The 19564-nt window shown below is 46.4% G+C and overlaps 1 protein-coding gene across 5 annotated transcripts; it reads right to left on the bottom strand.

Annotated features, from left to right (window-relative positions):
- Positions 1-9995: 9995 nt before the first annotated feature.
- C24H16orf54 (chromosome 24 C16orf54 homolog) lies at positions 9996-12543 on the bottom strand. 5 transcript variants are annotated; one of them, XM_010996167.3, is made up of 3 exons: positions 12386-12510; positions 11963-12105; positions 9996-11746 (listed from the first exon to the last, which is right to left on the bottom strand). In XM_010996167.3, the coding sequence occupies exon 3, from the start codon at positions 11744-11746 to the stop codon at positions 11093-11095; it is 654 nt and encodes a 217-aa protein (XP_010994469.1). In that variant the 5' UTR covers positions 11963-12105; positions 12386-12510; the 3' UTR covers positions 9996-11092. The 5 variants fall into 5 exon arrangements, with proteins under 5 accessions (XP_010994469.1, XP_064334621.1, XP_064334620.1 ...); XM_064478551.1 differs by having other exon boundaries at positions 11963-12101; positions 12386-12470; XM_064478550.1 differs by having other exon boundaries at positions 12381-12459.
- Between the last annotated feature and the right edge of the window lie 7021 nt (positions 12544-19564).

Below are 19564 nucleotides of genomic sequence, written 5' to 3'. Positions count from 1 at the left end.
TTCATCTAAGACCCACTTTTTTCCCACACACCACCTTCTCTGAAGTCACCTTTAACGGATGGTGTATAATGGTCACTGTCATCTGGGCATCTGTTGTCACATAGCCATTGTGGCCTGTACTTGCAGCGTGTAGATAAAACATAGTAACAGTCTCTGTGGAAATAAGTCCAAAAGTATAAACTAGAAATTGCAAATGATAAGAAAGCATTGGTCACAGTTTGACAGTTTTCTTTTTGAGCGATGGTAGGTGTGTTTTACAATCAATGGCATCTTACACTTGAGGATATTTGGCATCGGGTCTGAGATTCAGCTGGAGTATCACACCCGGTTGATGCCCATGTTGGACTGGTTACTAAGTATTTTGCTTCTCACCTCTGGCTACTGTTACCACTTCTTTAGTTGGAGGTGAGAACCTGTTTATCCCTCATTTCCCAGGGTCCTCAACAAACTCCACCGTGCATCCTTCCCCAAGTGAAACCCCTATTTTGTGCTGAAGGCCTTTTGGGGTTTGTTTCCAAAGGGCTGTCATTAGATGAGACAGGTACAGAGCAGCCAGGGCCAGAGCAAAGGTCAGTTAGGGAGTAAGGGGTGGGGTGGGGTGGGAGTCCGTGTTCAGGGGTCAAAATTCCTTCCATGCTAAGTCAGGACTCAAATGTCTACGCAGAGGATTTAAGTCCAGCCCCCTAAACATACACACACACACACACACACACACACACACACCCCTGAGGTCTTGCCCACCTGTGCGGCCACTCCTACCCTCACCTCAAGCCTAGGGTTTGCCTCTCTTTAACCTTTCTGGGGTGGCTGTGTGAGTTCCCAAGGGTGAGGGTGGTCCCCGACATGACTCCTCCCAGAAGGGCTCCAGTCTGGAGCTGCCTCTCCCCTCTGAGAATCCACTCTCTTCACTGCCCTTTGCTGGGAGGAGAGGAAAATGGGTCTCACCACAGAGGCTCCTTCCCAGAGGGAGTCTGGGTGTCCCAGTCTGCTCTGAGGGAGGCATTCTACCCCTTTGCCTTTTTCTCAACCTTGGAGACCAGTGATGGGTCTGGGAAAAGGGTAGATCAACAAACAATGAGCTCATCTCAGACGTGAAAGCTCCAGACAGGCCAACACCTTCCTCCTTCAAGCATCAAACGTGCGCTGAGCACCTGCTGTGACCATGCTCGGGCACTCAGCGGAGATTCACCTAGGGGATGCCAGGCAGAGGTGGATGCTGCCTTTGAACTGAAGGGGTCATTCTCACAGGACACAGCCTAGAGATGCCATCTGTGCTCTAATACATGCCTCCACCCCTGCATCCTCCTGTCCTTTCTCCAGGGAAAACATGGACACACTCAGCTAGGCAACCTTCCCTGCTCCAGGAAACTTAGCTCTCTGAGCCCCAGCTCCTCAGTCCTGAGGGGGAATAAATGAACCCTCCTAGAACTAGGGGTCCTTTTAGCTGTCACGATGGGGAAGTGGGGACCATGGGGAAGTGGGGAACCATGGATAAGCCGGGAACTGGAAGGCAAAATACTTAGGATTCAGGAAGGAAACAGCATTCTAGAGGCAGAAAGAAGGTACAAGGAATCTCAAACTCAAATGCATCCAGGACCCAGTCAGTGAAACTGGTGGTGGAAGCTGGAATAAGACACAGGGAAGTGGGCTGTGGCCAACTGGAGAATGCGGGCTGCGCCCACAGCATCTCAATTAAAAAAGAGAAAAGAAAGCTCCCAGGATGAGTCTCAAGCTCATCCTTGAACCCAGAAATGAACAAGCAGATCCCAGATCTGAGTGCTGGGAGGGGATTCCATCACCAGTGGGAAAGGAAATGGATCCTGGGCAGGCAAAAGCAACCCAGGCTCTCCTTGCAGGGGATGAATTTCCAGGCAGAGGAGGAGGTAGGAAATGGCTTGGATTATTTGGTGTAAGATTTGAAGCTGGGATCAGGAGAGATGAGAAGACTAGGACCTGGGCTGGGTCCAGACCACAAAATGGTAGGTTAGAGGACTTGGACTCCGTCCTGAGAACAATCAGATTGAAGCTGGAAAATGAGATAAGCATATTTTCTGGAAGATCTATTTGAGGGGGCTGGAGTGGCTGCAGGCAGACCAAGAGGAGGCTGATGCAGCCACACAGAGGGCTTGAATGTGGGTGGTGGCAATGGGTTGGAAAGAAGGGAACACAGGCGGAGGAAACAGCATCTGCAAAGGCTCAGAGCCCAATGGGTTTGGGGCAGTAGGAAGAGTTTGGTGTGGCTGGGGGCGGGGGCGGGGGGCAGTGAATGACAGAAGAGGAGTCTCACACCTCACCTGGTGTCTATCTGGCTACACTTCCTTCCTGCCTCACCAGCCTGTGACTAGGCTTGGATGATTTCCCCAGGTTGCCCCACACCCAGCATTAAGCCCATGCCCATAAGAACAAATGTGCCCGTCCAGTCAGGTGCCACCGTCAGCATATAATGTGTCATCACGCCAGCTGGTGGGTGAGAAGGGGACACACATTTGGCTGAGTGCCCTTGCTTGGCATGTGTAAGTCTCTTTCTCAGTTAATGCTCATGGGGGCGAGGGTGTTAGCATATCCACTAGACGCATGAGGAAACTGAGGCTATATGAAGTTAAGAGAGTGGCTCAGGGACATAGACCAATAAAGCGGTGGAGCTGGGTTCAAAAATAAATATTTGTTGAATGCCTACTATGTGCCAGGCACTATTCTAGGCAGCGGATGTACAACAATGAGTAAACAATGAAAAATCCCTGTCCTCACCAAGTTTACATTCTAGTGTTGGGGAGAATAGACAATGAAAAAAAGTCAGATCCCTTTATGGCCACCAGAGGGCACTGCAACCACACCACCTTCCATTCTCCTCTGATTCCATCTCCTCTCCCAGGTTCCAAAGATACTTAGCCAAGGAGGCTATGAATAGTAAGTGTAGCATCTGCTCAAGAATGAAAACTGGGGAAGGGTGTATAGAAGTCTATCTTCCACCCACTTTTCCAGCTTAATTCCCTCATCAGACCCCATCCAACTGCGCAAGGTATCTTAGTGACTTTCAAGGCCCTGTGTACTCCAGAGGTCACCAAGGTTCACATTCACTCACCAACACTCCCTCCCCCTGCTAACATTTACCCCCCCCCCATCTCCCTTCCATCTATCCCCCTGCCCACCCACCCCTCCCCTTCAATCTATCCATCCACCTTCCTACTCCTCTACCCACACAGCTACTGGGGCACTCAGTCTAGAGGGTCAGAGAAGGAAGAGGTGAAAGGAGGTTGGCAGAGTCAGTAAACTCAGGGGGCACAGGTTTTAGTGCACCAAGGCCAGTGAAAGCTGAAAGCATTTAAAAATGGTAAGACGTTATTAGCAAGCCAAACTGTATCTGAAAACAATTCAACCTTGGATCTTTAAAAAATCCCACAGTGGTATTATGTGGTGTGGACACATGTATTAATTTACTGCAAGCCCTTCAAGACGGTAGGGGAGGTAAATTCCATAAATGTTTCAGCACCTCTGTACTTTGTTCCAATCACTTCCTGAGTAATAGAACATTTTGGCAATTACTCAGTAAGTAACTGCTTTTAAGACCTGCTTTCTGAGGACCTAAGTAACTCAGCTTGTAAGCCCAAATGACAAAGATCTGAAGAGAGTCTGACCATGAAGCTGTGAATAACATTTCCGTGGATGGCGGTGCACATCAACCCCAGATAACGTGGGCTGGCTTTATTTTGGGTAAGAAGTGCTCTTTAGATCACTGGATCCAGTACAGCGCACTCAGAAAATGATCAGAGGCAGAGATCCTCATACATATCTCTAGTTTGATGGGTCACTGGGTAACCTATTTCCTCTCCCTGTGATTCAGCTAAAATTTTCCGAAGCCTTAGACAGCACCAACAAAGGGCTAGCCCATAAGTCACTTGCTTCTTGATATTTGTCTGCTTTTTAACCAAAGGAAAGACTCTTTTTGGAATACTATATCAATATATAAAGAACAATGCTGGTTTCTTAAAGGCTTATAAATCATGCTTCCTGCATTAAATAAATAGATACATACATACATATCCTGTAACTGTAATCTCACCGAGAACCAAAAATAGCTTATTTTTATTTTTTGCATGATTTGCTTTTTTTTTTCTCGGAATATTATAAGCCAAAAGGGGAATTCATTGAGGCTTGGCAGCTTTTTAAGGTAAAGGACTGTGCTAACATATTTTTGTATTACTGGTATAGTAATTACCCAAATGGATGGAAGATTTCAAGGGCTAGACCAAGGCTTGCATTTTAAAAATCCCAATCTAATTAATTCCAACAGATGAAAAGTCCATCAGGGAAAAGGTAGAAGATGCAAAACAACTGTTTCTATGACCTCTCCTGAGGCAACAATTCAGTGATGCTCTGTGTACAGCAAGTAAAACAGACCCCCATAAAGGGGTCCAGACATCTTTCCTGACAGTTTATTTGTCTTCTCCTGTCCTTTTCACTTGTTAATTATTGCTTGCCCGACGTGGTGAGTTTTACCTTGCTGAACGCCAGTTATTTTTGTAATCAGTATGATTTGTTAGGCAGGTTCAAAGCAGTGCTCAGTCGAGTGGATTATTCCCCGCTACTATGCCAAGACCTTCCCGAGTGCACTGCACAATGCCTTGTGACATTTTCCAGTCCTGCTGGTGGGAAGGGGCCTTGGGCACTGCCGCCTTAGTGCTTTCAGTCGGCTCTTCCCCTGACCTCAGGTGGTTTCCTCACACACCTGTGTGCTGATCAGTTCTCTGCTGAGTAATACTCCAGGGGGCCCCTCTGCAGCTCCTGGATTCTGTCTCTGGGAGGCCCTCTCTTCTCTGTGTTCTGTTCTCTGGGCTCCAGCTGCTGTGGTCTCCCTGGACTCTCCACTCTGTGCCCTCAGCTCAGGAATCCCTGGGCACCACCTCACCTGCCCCCTGCCCCCTGCAAGCCCGAGGTTTTATGTGGATGAGGAGGAGAGGGTAGCATTACTAGCAGTAGTACTAACAACTGGTAGAACTAACCCCCAGCCTGCAGTTTGGAAACTCTGTAAAAGCAGTAATCTGGACGATCCTAAAAGGACAAACGTCATTTGTTTTCCTTTCTCTCTGGGATTTCATTGTTCTCATCACTGTCTTTCATTGCTTGGTATTCAGTGTTTTGAAAGTCGATGTTTCCTGTACTTTGTCTGGTATTGTAGTAGCAGTAGTGATAGTTTCAGGCAGAAGGGTAAACCCAGTCCCTGTTCCTCCACCTTGGTGCCAAGGGGCATCTCGGTGGCGTCCCTGTTCCTAAGAGCTCCTCCGATGATTCCAGTGTGTGGCCAGGTGAGAGCCTTGCAGACCTCTTTTCTCGGCCTGAAATGCTTCTCTCAGTCGAATAGAATCTTTATTTCCTCCCCTCTGTTTTCTCTGCTGTCTCTTTCTGGAACTTCTATTAGGTAAATACTGAATGAATTGATTCTTTATCTCTTTACTTTTCTGACACATTTTACTTTTCTTTGTCATTTTCCTCTCCATCCTGAGAGATGTTTAAAAGCTTTTTCCTCCCATGCCTTCCTTTGATTAACTTATTAATCTGGACAATCAAAATGGCAATTTCCAGATGATGTTATAATTTCCAATTACAAAAGGCACTGTGATGCAATGTCTTCCTAGAAGCCCTTACTAGGTTCACAGTGCCTTATTTATTTGTTTCTTCCAGGCCTGGTTATTTTGTTTCTTCATCTGAATCCTTTTTTGGTACCAATGAAAATTAGTAAGAGGAGGCTCCCGTGGTTCTACTTGGCAGCTGAGTGGGTCTGGTTCCCCAGCAGGCCTGTCCCTGAATAGGCTGCAGGCTCTGTGGGCAGGGGTGTTATTGATTAAAATGTTTCCCTTAGATCAGAGGGTTTGTTCCCCAACCCAGGTGACATTTGGCAATGCCTGGAGACATTTTGGTTGTCATAACTTAGGGGGATGCAACAGGCATCGAGTTGGCAGAGGCCACAGATGCTGTTAAACATCCCACAATGTACAGGAAAGTCTTCTATGACAAAGACTTATCTGGCCCAAAAGTCAACAGTGTAAAGGTGGGGAAAATTCCGATTTAAGATCACCTGAGAGAAGGCTGTCCCACCCATTTCAGGAGACTTCAGGTTTAGAAGGGATCTCCAGAAGAGAACCCTCCTACACTGCTGGTTGGAATGTAATTTGGTGCAGCCTCTATGGAAAACAGAATGGAGATTTCTTAAAAAACTAAAAATAGACTTACCATATGATCCAGCAATTCCACTCCTGGGCATATATCTGGAGAAAACTCTAATTCCAAAAAATACATGCACCCCAGTGTTCATAGCAGTACTATTTACAACAGCCAAGACATGGAAGCAACATAGATGTCCATCGACAGATGCCTGGAGATAGATAGATATAGATGTATGTATAAAAATATTATTCAACCATAAAAAAGAATGAAATAATGTCATTTGCAGCAACATGGATGGACCTAGAAGTTATCATATTGAATGAAGTAAGTCAGACAGAGAGAGATAAACATCATATGCTATCACTTATATGAGGAATCTAAAAAATGATACAAATAAACTTATTTACAAAACAGAAACAGACTCACAGACATAGAAAACAAACTTCTGATTACTAAAGGGGAAGGAGAGAGGGATAAATTAGGAGTTTAGGATTAGCAGATACAAACTACCATACATAAAACAGAGAAACCACAAGATCCTACCATATAGCACAGGGAACTATATTCAATATCTTATAATAACCTATAATGAAAAAGAATATGAAAAGGAATAGATACCTATATATGTACAACTGACTCACTATGCTGTACACCAGAAGCTAACACAATGTTGTAAATCAACTATACTTCAATTAAAAAAGAAAAAAAGAAGTGAGAGGGTGTAGCTCAGTGATAGAGCGCATGCTTAGCATGCACAAGGTCCTGGGTTCAATCCCCAGTACCTCCATTAAAATAAATAAATAAGTAAAAACCTAATTACCTCCCCCAAAAAAAGAATAAAAAATAAATTAAAAAAAAAAAGAAATCTCCAACCAGATGATGGCTCATGAGGCATGTGTGGCCCGCAGGCTTATTTCATTGATTTTATAGGTAGGTAGACTAATACATGTATATATAAAATGGTCTTAACATTTTGGTTGATTTTACCTAAAATCCCAAATTTCTAGCTTCTGCTGGAAAATCAGAAGGAGGACATGATTGGTAGAGCCGAGTGGCAGGTACCCCTACAGACAGGCTTGGGGGTCTCTTCTCACCTCAGTCCCCTGGTCCACGTCGCTCACCTTTCTCTGGCTTGGCCTCTTTATGCATGTGAATTCATGACAGCTGTATTTTTTGGCGGGGAGGGTGTTTAATACTAGAGGGAAATACTGACTCTGTCCCCAGGGATGGCCATGGATTAGTTCTGAGAAAATCTTTCAGTTCATCATCTTGTTTTCTCTCCCACGGGTACTATGACTTTAGAATAATGGCAGAATGGATGCGGAGGACAGTATCTGCCACAGTCAGAGGTAGAGACTTGGGGATCATCAGGGCATGAGACCGCAGTTGAAGCCGTAGGCATCAGTGAGATTGCCCAGGAGGACTGTAAGGGGGAGCAAGAGCTGAAGCAGGCAGATGGCAAAAGAGTCCAAGAGGAAGGCAGGGAGAGGAAGGGAAATCAGGTGTGTGTGGAGTCACAGAAGCCAAGGGAGGAGGATGCGCCAAGAAGTGAATAATGATGTCGAATGCTGCCCACCGGAGGCTGAGCGGTGTGTCCTTTGATTAAAATATGCAGGTCATGATTTTGGTGAAAGCAGTTTCTGTAGGGGGCTGGAAGGGTATAGATGCCTGCAGTGGGTTACAGAGTGAGGGGGAGACAAGAAAATATAGATTTGCTATGACAGACAGCTCTTTCCAGAATTTTGGCAGTGAAGATTTGAACTTGGTTATAGAGGAAATTGTCTGTTGTTTTTGTTTTGTTTTGTTTTTTGTGATGTCGTGAATTGTATAACCTGGCAAGTACATCCCTGCCATGAAACATCTTGAAATGCTGCATAAAATCAAGCAAACTTCCTTTAAAATTGTACAGCTGGGGTTCAAGAAACTAAGGGGAAGCCCCAGGAGCCATACACAAAGAGGAAATTGAAAACCAGAGCTGGGGGAGCTGGTGGTAGTTGTAGATCTTGGCAAAGAAGGGGCTGGGGTTTTATAGCCACCTGGAGATTGGAGATGAGGACTTACTTGGGGTGTTGAACACTGAGACCCTGATATACAGCTCAGCCCCTTAAAGGGGGACACCCTCAGTGAAAGGGCAGACTCGGAAACAAAACAGTCCAGAGAGCACAAAAGAACCTTGTGGATTTCACCCTGAGATCTGGTGGCAATAGAAAGTCTCCCGTGAGAATTCATAACCAAAGGTGTACCCTCGTTTAGATTTAGGATTCAGATTTACTCCATCTGCGTAGTCTCAGAAGCCCGCATAAAATGCACAAACCATGTGGTTCAGGGTTGGTAATTCCCCTGAAGCATCCTTGGCAGGAGCAAACACAGAAGCTCTCTAGAGAGACACCCTCAAACTGGTCACATGGATCCCGCTGATAAGATCCAAGCTGAGTTCACAGCCCCAACTTAGAAAACATAAGAGGAAGCCATCTGTCGTGAATGAGAGCGGGCAGACACCACCCACCCTAGAACTTGGAATCACGGACAACAGTTATTGAGTAAAAGACCACACAGGAAGTGCGCTTTAAAAGACATACAGGAAAGACTGAACATGAGAAAGTAATAAGATGGTGTTAAAAATGAGGAGAAAAAAAAATGAAGAGAGGTCTAAATGAATGCACCTATTAGTCTATCTGCTTATTCATTCATTCCCCTTTCTTTGGGCTCCCACTGTGTTTTAGATCCTGTTCTGGGTCTGGGGATAGGAAGCTGGACTCGGCCTCAGGCCGACCACATTCATTCATGCATGCGGGCACCCATCCATCATTTCATTTCATCCTTTGATGTCACAGCTAGGAAAGTCCCAACAGTTCATCTGTTCAACTTTCAACCCCCTTCTTGCAAAGCAAGGCCCAGTAATACAAAAATTACTTTTCTCTGAGTGAGTGGGTGATAGAAACAGATCAGAAACCAGGGACTTATCCCCGGTGTCTCTTCCCCCAACGTCCTGCCTCTGCTGAGCCCTTGGCGTGCAGGCATCTAAGCTCTGAACATCATATCTCAGTTTTGTTCCCCTGGTGGACTGTTTACACCTCATGGGCAGGGTCCGCACAACCCAGTCCTGTCAGCTGATAGTGACAATGAGAAGCGACACAGTTACCCAGCTTGTGAGTAACAGAGATGGGACAGCAGCCCTATATCTACCTCTTATCAGTTATGTCTTCCTATCCTATCCCACCTCCCTCCACCCCCAACCCTGCCACTAGACAGACTGAGAGCTCCCTGAGGATGGGGACCTGGTCTGATCCCTCCACCTTCAGGGCCTGGCTCAGGGAAGATGCTTGGAACACAGGCTGGGTGAGCGCACCCTGCGGGGGGGGGGGGGCGGTGTCCCTCAGCTTGGGGGCTTCTAATTCCCTGGCTGCTCCTCCAACTTCTGGCATCCAAGAGATGGGAAGAGAGATCCAGGCCCAAGTGCTCCCCGGCCCTCCTGAAAAGGAAGAGCTGAGTGTTGGCCTCTGCCCTGCAGCATTTCTAGGGTGTGGATGAACTTGGGGGGTTCCTGGCTGGCATTAAGTAGCACAGGATGGCTACTCCCTGTGCGGGGCTCTCATCCACCCCAACACTTCTGGGGGAAGGTCTCAGGGTGGTGCTAACACTTTCCTGACACCTGTGGCTCCATTTCTGCCCTTTTAACAAAGAGCAGATCTTTGGGTCAATGCCTCTAACAGGGAACAATGTCTACTTAGAACTTGATATCTTTGCTTATATTGTCTTTATTTGCCTTCTTAACCTTCTATTTCCGGCAAGTGATACTTGGTTTTCCATTTACAGAAGTGATACAAAACAGATTCCTTGTAAAATAAATTTATTAAGCAAATGGTAAAACAATTTAAAGAAAACTATGAAGTACAGGTGGTAAACTGACATGACAAAAATCCTAGCATTCAGGACTGAAGTTTGGGAAGTCAGACCCTGGGGAATGGAAACTCCTTCACCTCTCCCAGCCCCTGGCTCTGCTCCCAAAGGGGAGATCGGCTGATACTGAGATCGGGGCTCCACTTCTATGGGGTGGAGCATTATAAGTAAGCCTGTCTTGGGGCAAATCTGCCTTTTTAAACCACTCCAGTAAGCTGGGGGGGAAGATGGTCAGAGGCCATGTTTTGGAAGCTGCCCTGCCCCAGGAGAGTATTCGTTTCCACACTGGATCAAACTCAGATCTCCTTGGCCGAAGCCTCCCTCACCGTGGAGCGATAAGATCCAGAGGGCTAAGATGTGGCGGCCTCCAGAGGACGTGCTGCCCGCTGGCCTTTTCTGACTGTAGGTCCCAGCTGCAGGCAAGAGAAGGCCTCTTGTTGCAAGGTGGGGATCAAAGCCACAGTTTGGATGTAATAAGATGGTCTTTTGCCTGGTCTTGACCTCTCGTTATGTGTTTTTCCAGAGGGATGACTTGTGATTCTGGGAAGCAGGATTCCTGTCCTCTCCTGCTAGCACTGCTGACCCTCGTCATCATACCCAGTCTGTTCTTCAGCATCCGCAGGACCCTGCACTTCAGTGTTGGCATCTTGGGTGCCGACTGAAGGAGGGTGGGAGCCACTGAGTTTATGCTGTTTCCTGCCTGTCTAGTACCTTGAGTTCTTAATCCGGAATGTGATTTTGGCAGCTTCTTACCCAGGGTGCCCCAACTCCAGTTCTCCACGCCGCAGCCCCAGGCAGCTAAGCAAAGGCACCGCTGAGCTTCCCCTGTGGCACGGGCTCTGTCCACACCCAGCCTGCCCAGGCTCAGATCCAGGGGGAGCTCAAATCCAGAAGGAAAAGGCCTGGGAGGGGCATTCTTTGCCAGGGATGGGGTGTCAACTCAGGTTCTTTGGTCAGGGTCTTAAGATTCCTCTGAGGTTGGACCTTCCTCAGGGGACTCTGGGAGTCCAGTCCTCCAGGCCCTTGGGATTCAGAAACCCACGCTGGTCCGGCCTTCACGCCTCCAGAAAGCTGAGATCTGCTCCAGGGTGACCCGAGGCTGGAGGCCCCACTCAGGATCAGGGCTTCCCGGCCGCTGCCTCTGGGCCTGGGGGCTCCCTAGATGCACACTGGCTTCTGGCCTCTGTTCAGGCTCGATCCAGCTCACCAGGCCTGAGGCAGGGGGCCTCCAGAAGGTGCTATGGGCTGGGACCTTGGGTGGGATCTGGGGGACTGAGGAACTGGAAGGAGAGTTTGGGGTTGACAGAGCAGGTGGGGCTGTAGCTCGTGCCTCCAAGGTGCCCCCCGGGGTGGGAGGGTCTGGGTCCCGGTCCATCAGCAGGGGAACCGCTGAGCCATACCAGTCCTCGGAGCGCTCTCGGGGTGTGCCCATGGGCTCGATCCACAGCTCTCCTCCAGGGCGCCAGACCAAGGTGGGCGCATAAGTGCTGGGGTCTGGGCGGAGAGAGCGGCGGAACAGGCGTTCAGCCAACACGGCCGTAGTCAGGAGGAAGATGGCAGCCAGGGCAGCCAGGGCCAGCATGATGGGGATGCAGGGCCCGCAGGGCAACAGGGGCCAAAAGGCTGACTCCGATGCAGGAGGCCCCTGCATGTGCCCAGAAGGCTGCTCTGGAGTTGGAGGCATCTGGAGAGACGGGTAAGGAGAGGAAGCACATGAGACAGAGTCAGCACAATCTAGAGAGAGGAGCAGTGGGTCCATAAACAAGAGTGAGGAGACAGAGTCAGGAGAAGCTCAGCGACATCTGGCTGAGAAACAGACCTAGGCAGACAGAGGAGCAGAGAGGACCCAGAAAGGGTGAGAGGAGTCAGATGGCCGCTGGCCAGAGAGACGGGGGCCCACCTCGGTCCGCAACCAGGTCTTCCTTCCTGCTCAGAATCTCCAGCCCCCTTCTGGAAGCTCCATTTCCCTCTCAGACTCTAGGGTGCCTCAGACAAAAGGGCCCCAAGGGCTTCTTTCCTCCTGTCTCAGTCCCTTAGGTCTTGCTTGGAAGAGGAAGTGCTGGGTGAGGAAATGAGAGCCTCCCTGCCCAGCCCGGCCCCCGTGTGTGTGACCCGCTCCCGGCCACCTCGGCTGGCACCCTGGATGCTCCTTCCCCCAACAACTCCCCTTGGAGCTGGGCTTGCTCTCTGAGGCTCCCCCGAGCTTGCTGTTGTGCCGGGTCTCAGGTGCCACCCCTGCACCTGTCCCTGCCTCTCCAGCTTTGCTCTGTCTCTGTCCCCCCAGGTCCCCCACCTGCAGGGGCTGCCTCACTCCCTACCTCACCTCGGTCAGTCCCTGGGCTTCTGGCTCAACTTTGGAGTTGCTCTTCCCTGTGTGAGCAGAGGGTGCAGGGCAGTTGTCTCTGATGAAGGCGGAAAGGAGGGCACCACCTATTGTTGAGCAACCGTGCCCTGGGTCCCCCAGCACCCCCGTGGAATGTTTCCAAGGCAACCTGGGGGGATGTGGTCACTGCGGTGGGGAGGCGTTTCCTGGCAAGAGGTGGGGCCGGAATGGGCAGTGGCTCTTTTGAACTCAGTGTCACCCCATAGCCAGGCCCCAGGCCCAACATGCACTCGGAGGCCAAGAAAGAAAGAGACTCTGGCCCATCCAGAACACCAAGTGTCCTCGCTCTGCCTACTCCCAGGTGGTTTCCCTGCCCCTGCTGTGCGCACTGGGCCCCACCAAACCCACTCCTGCAACCTGCCCCACCGTGCCTTCCTGCTTGTCCCACCTTCTCCATGCTTTTCATGAATGTATATCTCCTTGTCTTCAGACCATTTAGCCTCAATTTTGGTTGGAAAATATCTGTGAGGTGAGGCTTGGGTAGCAAAAAATGTCAGGTCTCTGGGAAGGATCCAGGCTAAAAAACAGGCTGAGGCCCATCTCCAAGATAACAGACATTCGCCATCTGGTCTTTCTCCTGGCGCTTAGGGTCGGAGGAACCTGGGGCCAGGGTGTGACAGAGCATCTCAGCTCCTAGACTGGAGGCCTTTCAGAGATTGTTTAGTTTGGCTCACTCACTGACAGCTGATGACAGGGAAGCCCTAAAAGGGCAGTGTTAGGCCTTAAGTCACACATCTCACATATGTCTGAGGACTGGGGAAACACAGGCATAAATTCCTGGTGTGGCAAGCCACCTGTACAACACAATTCTTCCTAGGTGCGTTAACATTTTGTTTTGCAAAATGACAGCCATTTAATGTGAAAGGCTACAAAAATATGTTGAAATGTTAGTGTCTTACAAAAGATGGTCACAAGGGTAGCCTGACTCAGATTGCTTTGTCCTAGAGGTTTTGAGGGATGGCCAGAAGGCGCACAAAGTGTGACAGGGGGTGGCAGTAAGTGGAAGAAAGAGCCCCAATGCTCTGGGCCTTATGACATATGCAGAAACCTGATGACATTAGAATTGAATGAGATTATAGGCCTTAAAATAAAACCTGAACTTAATTTAATATCACTGAACAGGACACTTAAAAATGGTTATGATGGTAAATTTTGTTATATGTGTTTATGACAATAAAAATTTTATTTTTATGTTTTTCTTTTTAACTTTTTTTATAGTTATAGTCATTTTACAATGTTGTGTCAAATTCCAGTGCAGAGCACAATTTTTCAGTTATACATGAACATACATACATTCATTGTCACATTCTTTTTTGCTGTGAGCTAACACTAGATCTTGTATACATTTCCCTGTGCCACACAGTACAATCTTGTTTATCTATTCTGCATATGCCTGTCAGTATCTACAAATTTTGAACTCCCAGTCTGTCTCTTCCCACCCGCCTCCCCCTTGGCAACCACAAGTTTGTATTCTATGTCTATGAGTCTGTTTCTGTTTTGTATTTATGTTTTTTTTTTTTTTTAGATTCCACATATGAGTGATCTCATATGGTATTTTTCTTTCTCTTTCTGGCTTACTTCACTTAGAATGACATTCTCCAGGGACATCCATGTTACTGCAAATGGCGTTATGTTGTCATTTTTATGGCTGAATAGTATTCCACTGTATAAATATACCACATCTTCTTATCCAGTCATCTGTTGATGGACATTTAGGCTGTTTCCATGTCTTGGCTACTGTAAATAGTGCTGCTATGAACATTGGGGTGCAGGTGTCTTTTTGAAGTAGGGTTCCTTCTGGATATATGCCCAGGAGTGGGATTCCTGGGTCATATGGTAGGTCTATTCCTAGTCTTTTGAGGAATCTCCATACTCCACAGTGGCTGCACCAAACTGCATTCCCACCAGCAGTGTAGGAGGGTCCCCTTTTCTCCACAGCCTCTCTAGCATTTGTTATTTGTGGACTTTTGAATGATAGCGATTCTGGTTGGTGTGAGGTGATACCTCATGGTCGTTTTGATTTACATTTCTCTGATAATTAGTGATATTGAGCATTTTTTTCAGTGAAGCTAGAGCACTCCCTTACACCATACACAAAGATAAACTCAAAATGGATCAAAAACTTAAACATAAGACAAGATACAATAAACCTCCTAGAAGAAAACATAGGCAAAACATTATCTCATATACATGTCAGAAATGTTCTCCTAGGGCAGTCTACTCAAGCAATAGAAATAAAAGCAAGAATAAACAAATGGGACCTAATTAAACCTACAAGCTTCTGCACAGCAAAGGAAACCATAAACAAAGCAAAACGACAACCTAAGGAATGGGAGAAAATTTTTGCAAAAAATGAAACTGACAAAGGCTTGATCTCCAGAATATACAAGCAGCTTACTACTTAATAAGAAAAAAACAAACAACCCAATCCAAAAATGGGCAGAAGACCTAAACAAGCAATTTTCCAAGGAAGAAACATAAATGATCAATAGGCACATGAAAAAAGTTTTATTTTTAAAAGAAATTTCAAATAAATAAAACCTGAAAATTGTTATGTATGTTCTCTTGTAATTAGTCTTTAAAAAAATAGAAGCACTAGAGGGGTAAACGTTATTAAAAACCAGAAAGATCAGACATGATTTTTTTTGTTCCTAAGGCATCAAACTGGCTGATTCTTCACTGTCTTTCATCACTTACAGAAAGGCTTTAAAAGTTTTAACTGGTTCCTCTAAGAAATTAAACATAGAATTACCATATGATCCAGCAATTATATGTCTACATTGTGCAATAGAACTGAAAGCAGAGACTCAAACAGATATTTTCGTACTGATGTTTATAGCAGTGTTATTCACAGAAGTCAAAAGGTGGAAACGACTCATCTGTCCATTGATGGATGAATGGATAAACAAAATGCGATATATATATGTATATATAAAATATATAACATAGTATTTATATTCTGTATAAAATATTATTCAGGCCTAAAAAGGAATTAAATTCTGAAATACGCTGCAACATGGATGAACCTTGAAAACATTATGCCAAGTGAAATAAGCCAGTCACAAAGGGACAAATACTGTATAATTCCACTTATTTAAAGTCCCTAGAATAGTCAAACTCATAGAGGAAGAAAGTAGAATGGTGGGTGCCAGGGGCTAGGGGAAGCAGGGATAGGAAGTTAGTATTTAATGGGTATAGAATTTCAGTTTGAGGAGATGAAAAGATTCTGGAGATGGATGGTCGTGATGGCTGCACAACTATGTGAATATACTTAATGCTACTGAGCTGTACACTTAAAAATTGTTAAAATGATAAGTTTTATGGTGTGTGTGTGTGTCTGTGTGTGTAGGTATATATATAAATAACCACAATGAGAACTTTATTTTTTCTAGATTTTTTTAGTTTTTTTTTAATTTAAAAAACATTTCTTACTGAAGTATAGTTGATTTACAACGTTGTGACCACAATGAAAACTTTAAATAATAATACAGAAAATTGACACATCGAGAAGAAAATTATTATAATCTCCTCACTCCCAAATAAACCTGCATTCTTTTTTACAGGCTTCTGCAGGGTTGGGATCAGAACCCAGGTGTCCTGACCCCTAAGTTCCTCCCACACCACCACTCAAGAAATTCTGAAAAAAGGAATCAGGAAGTTACTCAAGGAGTGTGTGTAATAGGGTAGCCTCTGGGTCAGAAGTCTAGAAAACAGGCCTTTGGGGAGGTGTCTTCCAGTTGGAATTTTGGAGTCAGGGATGAGCCTGGCTGTGCCTGGTACCAGCAAAACTTGATTTCTCATAGACAAGGCAGCTGGACTATGCGCTGCTGTGTGCAGAGTTCTGCCCGTAGTGCTCCTTGTTTCTAAGTGTATGTGGTGGTTTAAAAATATGTCTTCAAATTCCTTTTCACTCCTCCTGTTAAAGGTAGTATCTAATCCCCTGACTCTTGAATATGGGCTAGCTAGTGACTTTTTTTTTTAACAAACCATTTTTTAAATCTTTATCTTTTTGTTGTTTTGTTTGGTTTTTTTTGGAGGGGTAATTAGGTTTGTGTATTTATTTTAATGGAGGTACTGGGGATTGAACCCAGGACCTCATGCATGCCAGCATGCACTCTACTGCTGAGCCATACCCTTCCCACCATCACTTCTAATGACTAGAATATGGTGGGAGTGACAGTATGGCTTCCAAGGCTAGGTTAAAAATAGGGATAGAGTTGTTCCCATCTGACTTGGTCTCTTTCCCTTTTCTTCTCTTTCTCTCTCTGGCACCATGTGTGAAGAAGCTTAAGACACAAATAGGTGCCCTGGTTAAAGTCCCAGCTAGGGTCCCAGCTGACAGCCAGCCTCAACTCCCTAACTCATAAGCGAGCTCCTTTCTAGATGACTCCAGCCTCAGCCTTCAAGCCACCTCAGCTGACGCCAAGTAGAACAGAGATGAGCTATCCCCACTCAGCCCTGCCCAAAATGCAGATTCATGAGAAAAATAAACATTGCTTTCTTAGGTCACTAAGTTTGAGGGTGGTTTGTAACAGGGAAATAGATATCTGGAACATTCTACATCAATGGTTCTCACCAGGTGAGCAACGACAGTGCTTCAGAATCACCTGTGGGGCCTTCAACTCTTCATCCCTGTTCTCCCCACACTGCACCCCTATTCTATCACACTGTCTTGGGCCCTGGATTGGGGGTGGTGAGGAGGAACTCGGCAGCCACAAGAGCACTGAGTTGGTTGTAATCCCACAGGTGATTCAGATATGCCCTCCCTCTGGTTGAAATCCACTAGACGGGCTCTGTCCAATACAATAGCTGTTAGCCACATGTGGTTCTTCAAATTAATTCAAATAAAATAAAGTAAAAGATTCAGTTCTTCAGTCTCACTAATTACATTTCATTTCATTAATCTGCTAATTACATTGCAGCTAGTGGCTACTGTATTGGACAGCGCATCTGCAGACCATTTCTGCCATCACAGAAAGTTCTCTTGGACAGTGCTGCACAGAACCTGGCTTCCCAGAATGGGCTGAGGACCAGGTTAGCATCACCCGGGAGAGCATCAGAATGCAAACTCTCAAGCTCTGCCTAGACCTACTGAATCAGAAGCTGCATCTTATCAGGATACCCGTGATGTGCAGGCACGTGAGTGTTTGAAAAGCACAGCACTAGCCAGCAGGTCTAAACCTTGGGGTGCACGTTAGAAGCACCTGGGGAGATTTTTTTTTAAAAGCCTGAGGCTGAAGTCACACCTCATACCAAGTAAATCAGAATCTCCTGGGGCAGGGGGGACCCAGGCATCAGTCATCGCTAAGGTTTTCCAGGTGATTTCAATGTGTAGCCAAGGTTGAGACCTCCTGCCCTAAGTCTGTATCCTCTGAGGGGTCAAATAGCTTCCGCCCTGCAGTGGGCGCTTGTTGGATTGCTTGACTGGTGCCATTATTTGAGGAATTGTCTTTTCTGAGTGGTGGCAGTAAGAGCTGTTGTATTCCTACAACATCAGCTCCCCCTACTCCCTTAACCATGAGTTACTGGGTGGAATGCCTCAGGCAGGCTGGACCAATTAGTTCTTTCCCTTGGAATTTTGGAAGTGAGACTGAATGTCTCCAGGTAACTGAATCTGTTAGATGTGAAAGTTGGGAACTGTCAGTGTTCCCTCTCCCATCACAGGGAACTGAGAGAAGAGTATTGGAGAAAAAGAGATGTCTGATGGTGTTTGAGTCTCTGATTTCAGTTCCTTCCAGATTCCCAGCCTTATTCTTGTCCTTGGGTTCATGAGTCCTTATGATAAACGTCTCTTTGTGCTTAATAGTTTGGGCCGGGTTTCTGTGACCTGCAACCCCAAAATGCTAATTTATATGCTCCTAGGTGTGTTAATTATATTGCAGAACAGAATTTCCAACTAGATTGGGGGTGCAGATAACTCAAAGGTAGTAAGTAAAAACTAGCTTTACGTACAGAACATTTCTTTTTTGTACTTTTCTGTATTTGTGTAATATTTCATAATAGTAGGAAGGCTTCCTGGATAAAACTCTCTGATTTCTTTGGGGAGCGGTCAGACAGGAGAGGGGAAGAAGCAGGCTTTCCCAGCAGTGCAGCCTCTCTGGGGAAACCTGTGTTTGCAAAACTGGAGTTCTGGGCTATGTCTTCTCCAGTTAGGGAACGTGGGCCACAAAGGAACAGAGATTTGGGGGGTTGGTGAGCTACCCTCTGGGATTCTGCTGTCTTTCAGCCTAAAGGACTTGCTAACTGATTGCCAGGTACCTCCTTCACTTCTGCTTGGATCCCACCTGCCCAGTCTGGCCATCCTTACTTCTTAACAGTTCTCTGAGGCCCAGAACTGAGCCCCATCAGGAGATAACGACTTGATGGATGTCGAGGCAATCAGTTGAGCTGAGTGTGCTTGGGGGCAGCTTTTGTGGGTCCCATTTCTCTGCCATGATGCCACTTGGCAAGTCAGTGAAGTATGTTCCAGATTGAGGCTTTCAGTGGCCAGCACCTGAACCTACACCCTGTGACACACTGCTGCCCTCCAGATGTTTCTAGAAGAAAGGAGGGCCCAAGAGGCGACCACAACTTTCCCAACTCCTATCGATAATGGGCCTGATCATACTCAGTTCTTAGCCTGATTTTGGTGGAAATGGATGCTCTCAAGAAAACACTGAACTTCATATCCTCCACAACATACCTGGCCATCACTGCCCCATTCATCAGAAAGGATTACTATTTCCATGGGCTGTTAATCACCTGAGATCCAACTGGAGGACTCACTTGTATTCAGGTTTCAGAAAACTCATTCCTCCAAATTCAACCATCTTCTAGCACTCCTGTCTCCATGCCAAGGGGTCTCACCTGGATCCCAAACACATCACTGTCGCACTTTCTACAGGTAGCAAGACTGGGAGACCAAACTTTATCGATTTATTATTATTTCTACTGAGCAATAATTTGCATACTATAAATTTCACCTTTTAAAGTATGCTATTCAGTAGTTTTTAGTGTATTCACAAGATTGAGCAACCATAAGCACTTACCTAATTTCAGAACATTTTCATCACCCCAAAAGGAAATCCTATACCCATTAGTAGTCACTCCCCCTCCTCTCCTCCCCCCCCTACACCCCCA

This window comes from Camelus dromedarius, chromosome 24, assembly GCF_036321535.1.
Source record: "Camelus dromedarius isolate mCamDro1 chromosome 24, mCamDro1.pat, whole genome shotgun sequence".
In the NCBI taxonomy this organism is placed as follows: Eukaryota; Metazoa; Chordata; class Mammalia; order Artiodactyla; family Camelidae; genus Camelus; species Camelus dromedarius.
The sequence above is the reverse complement of the archived record's forward strand: the minus strand, read 5'-3'. Positions and strand labels throughout refer to the sequence as shown.

What these genes read in the sequence shown, in the direction of transcription:
- C24H16orf54 (XM_010996166.3), bottom strand. Translation starts at nt 11,746, where the DNA reads ATGCCTCCAACTCCAGAGCAGCCTTCTGGGCACATGCAGGGGCCTCCT.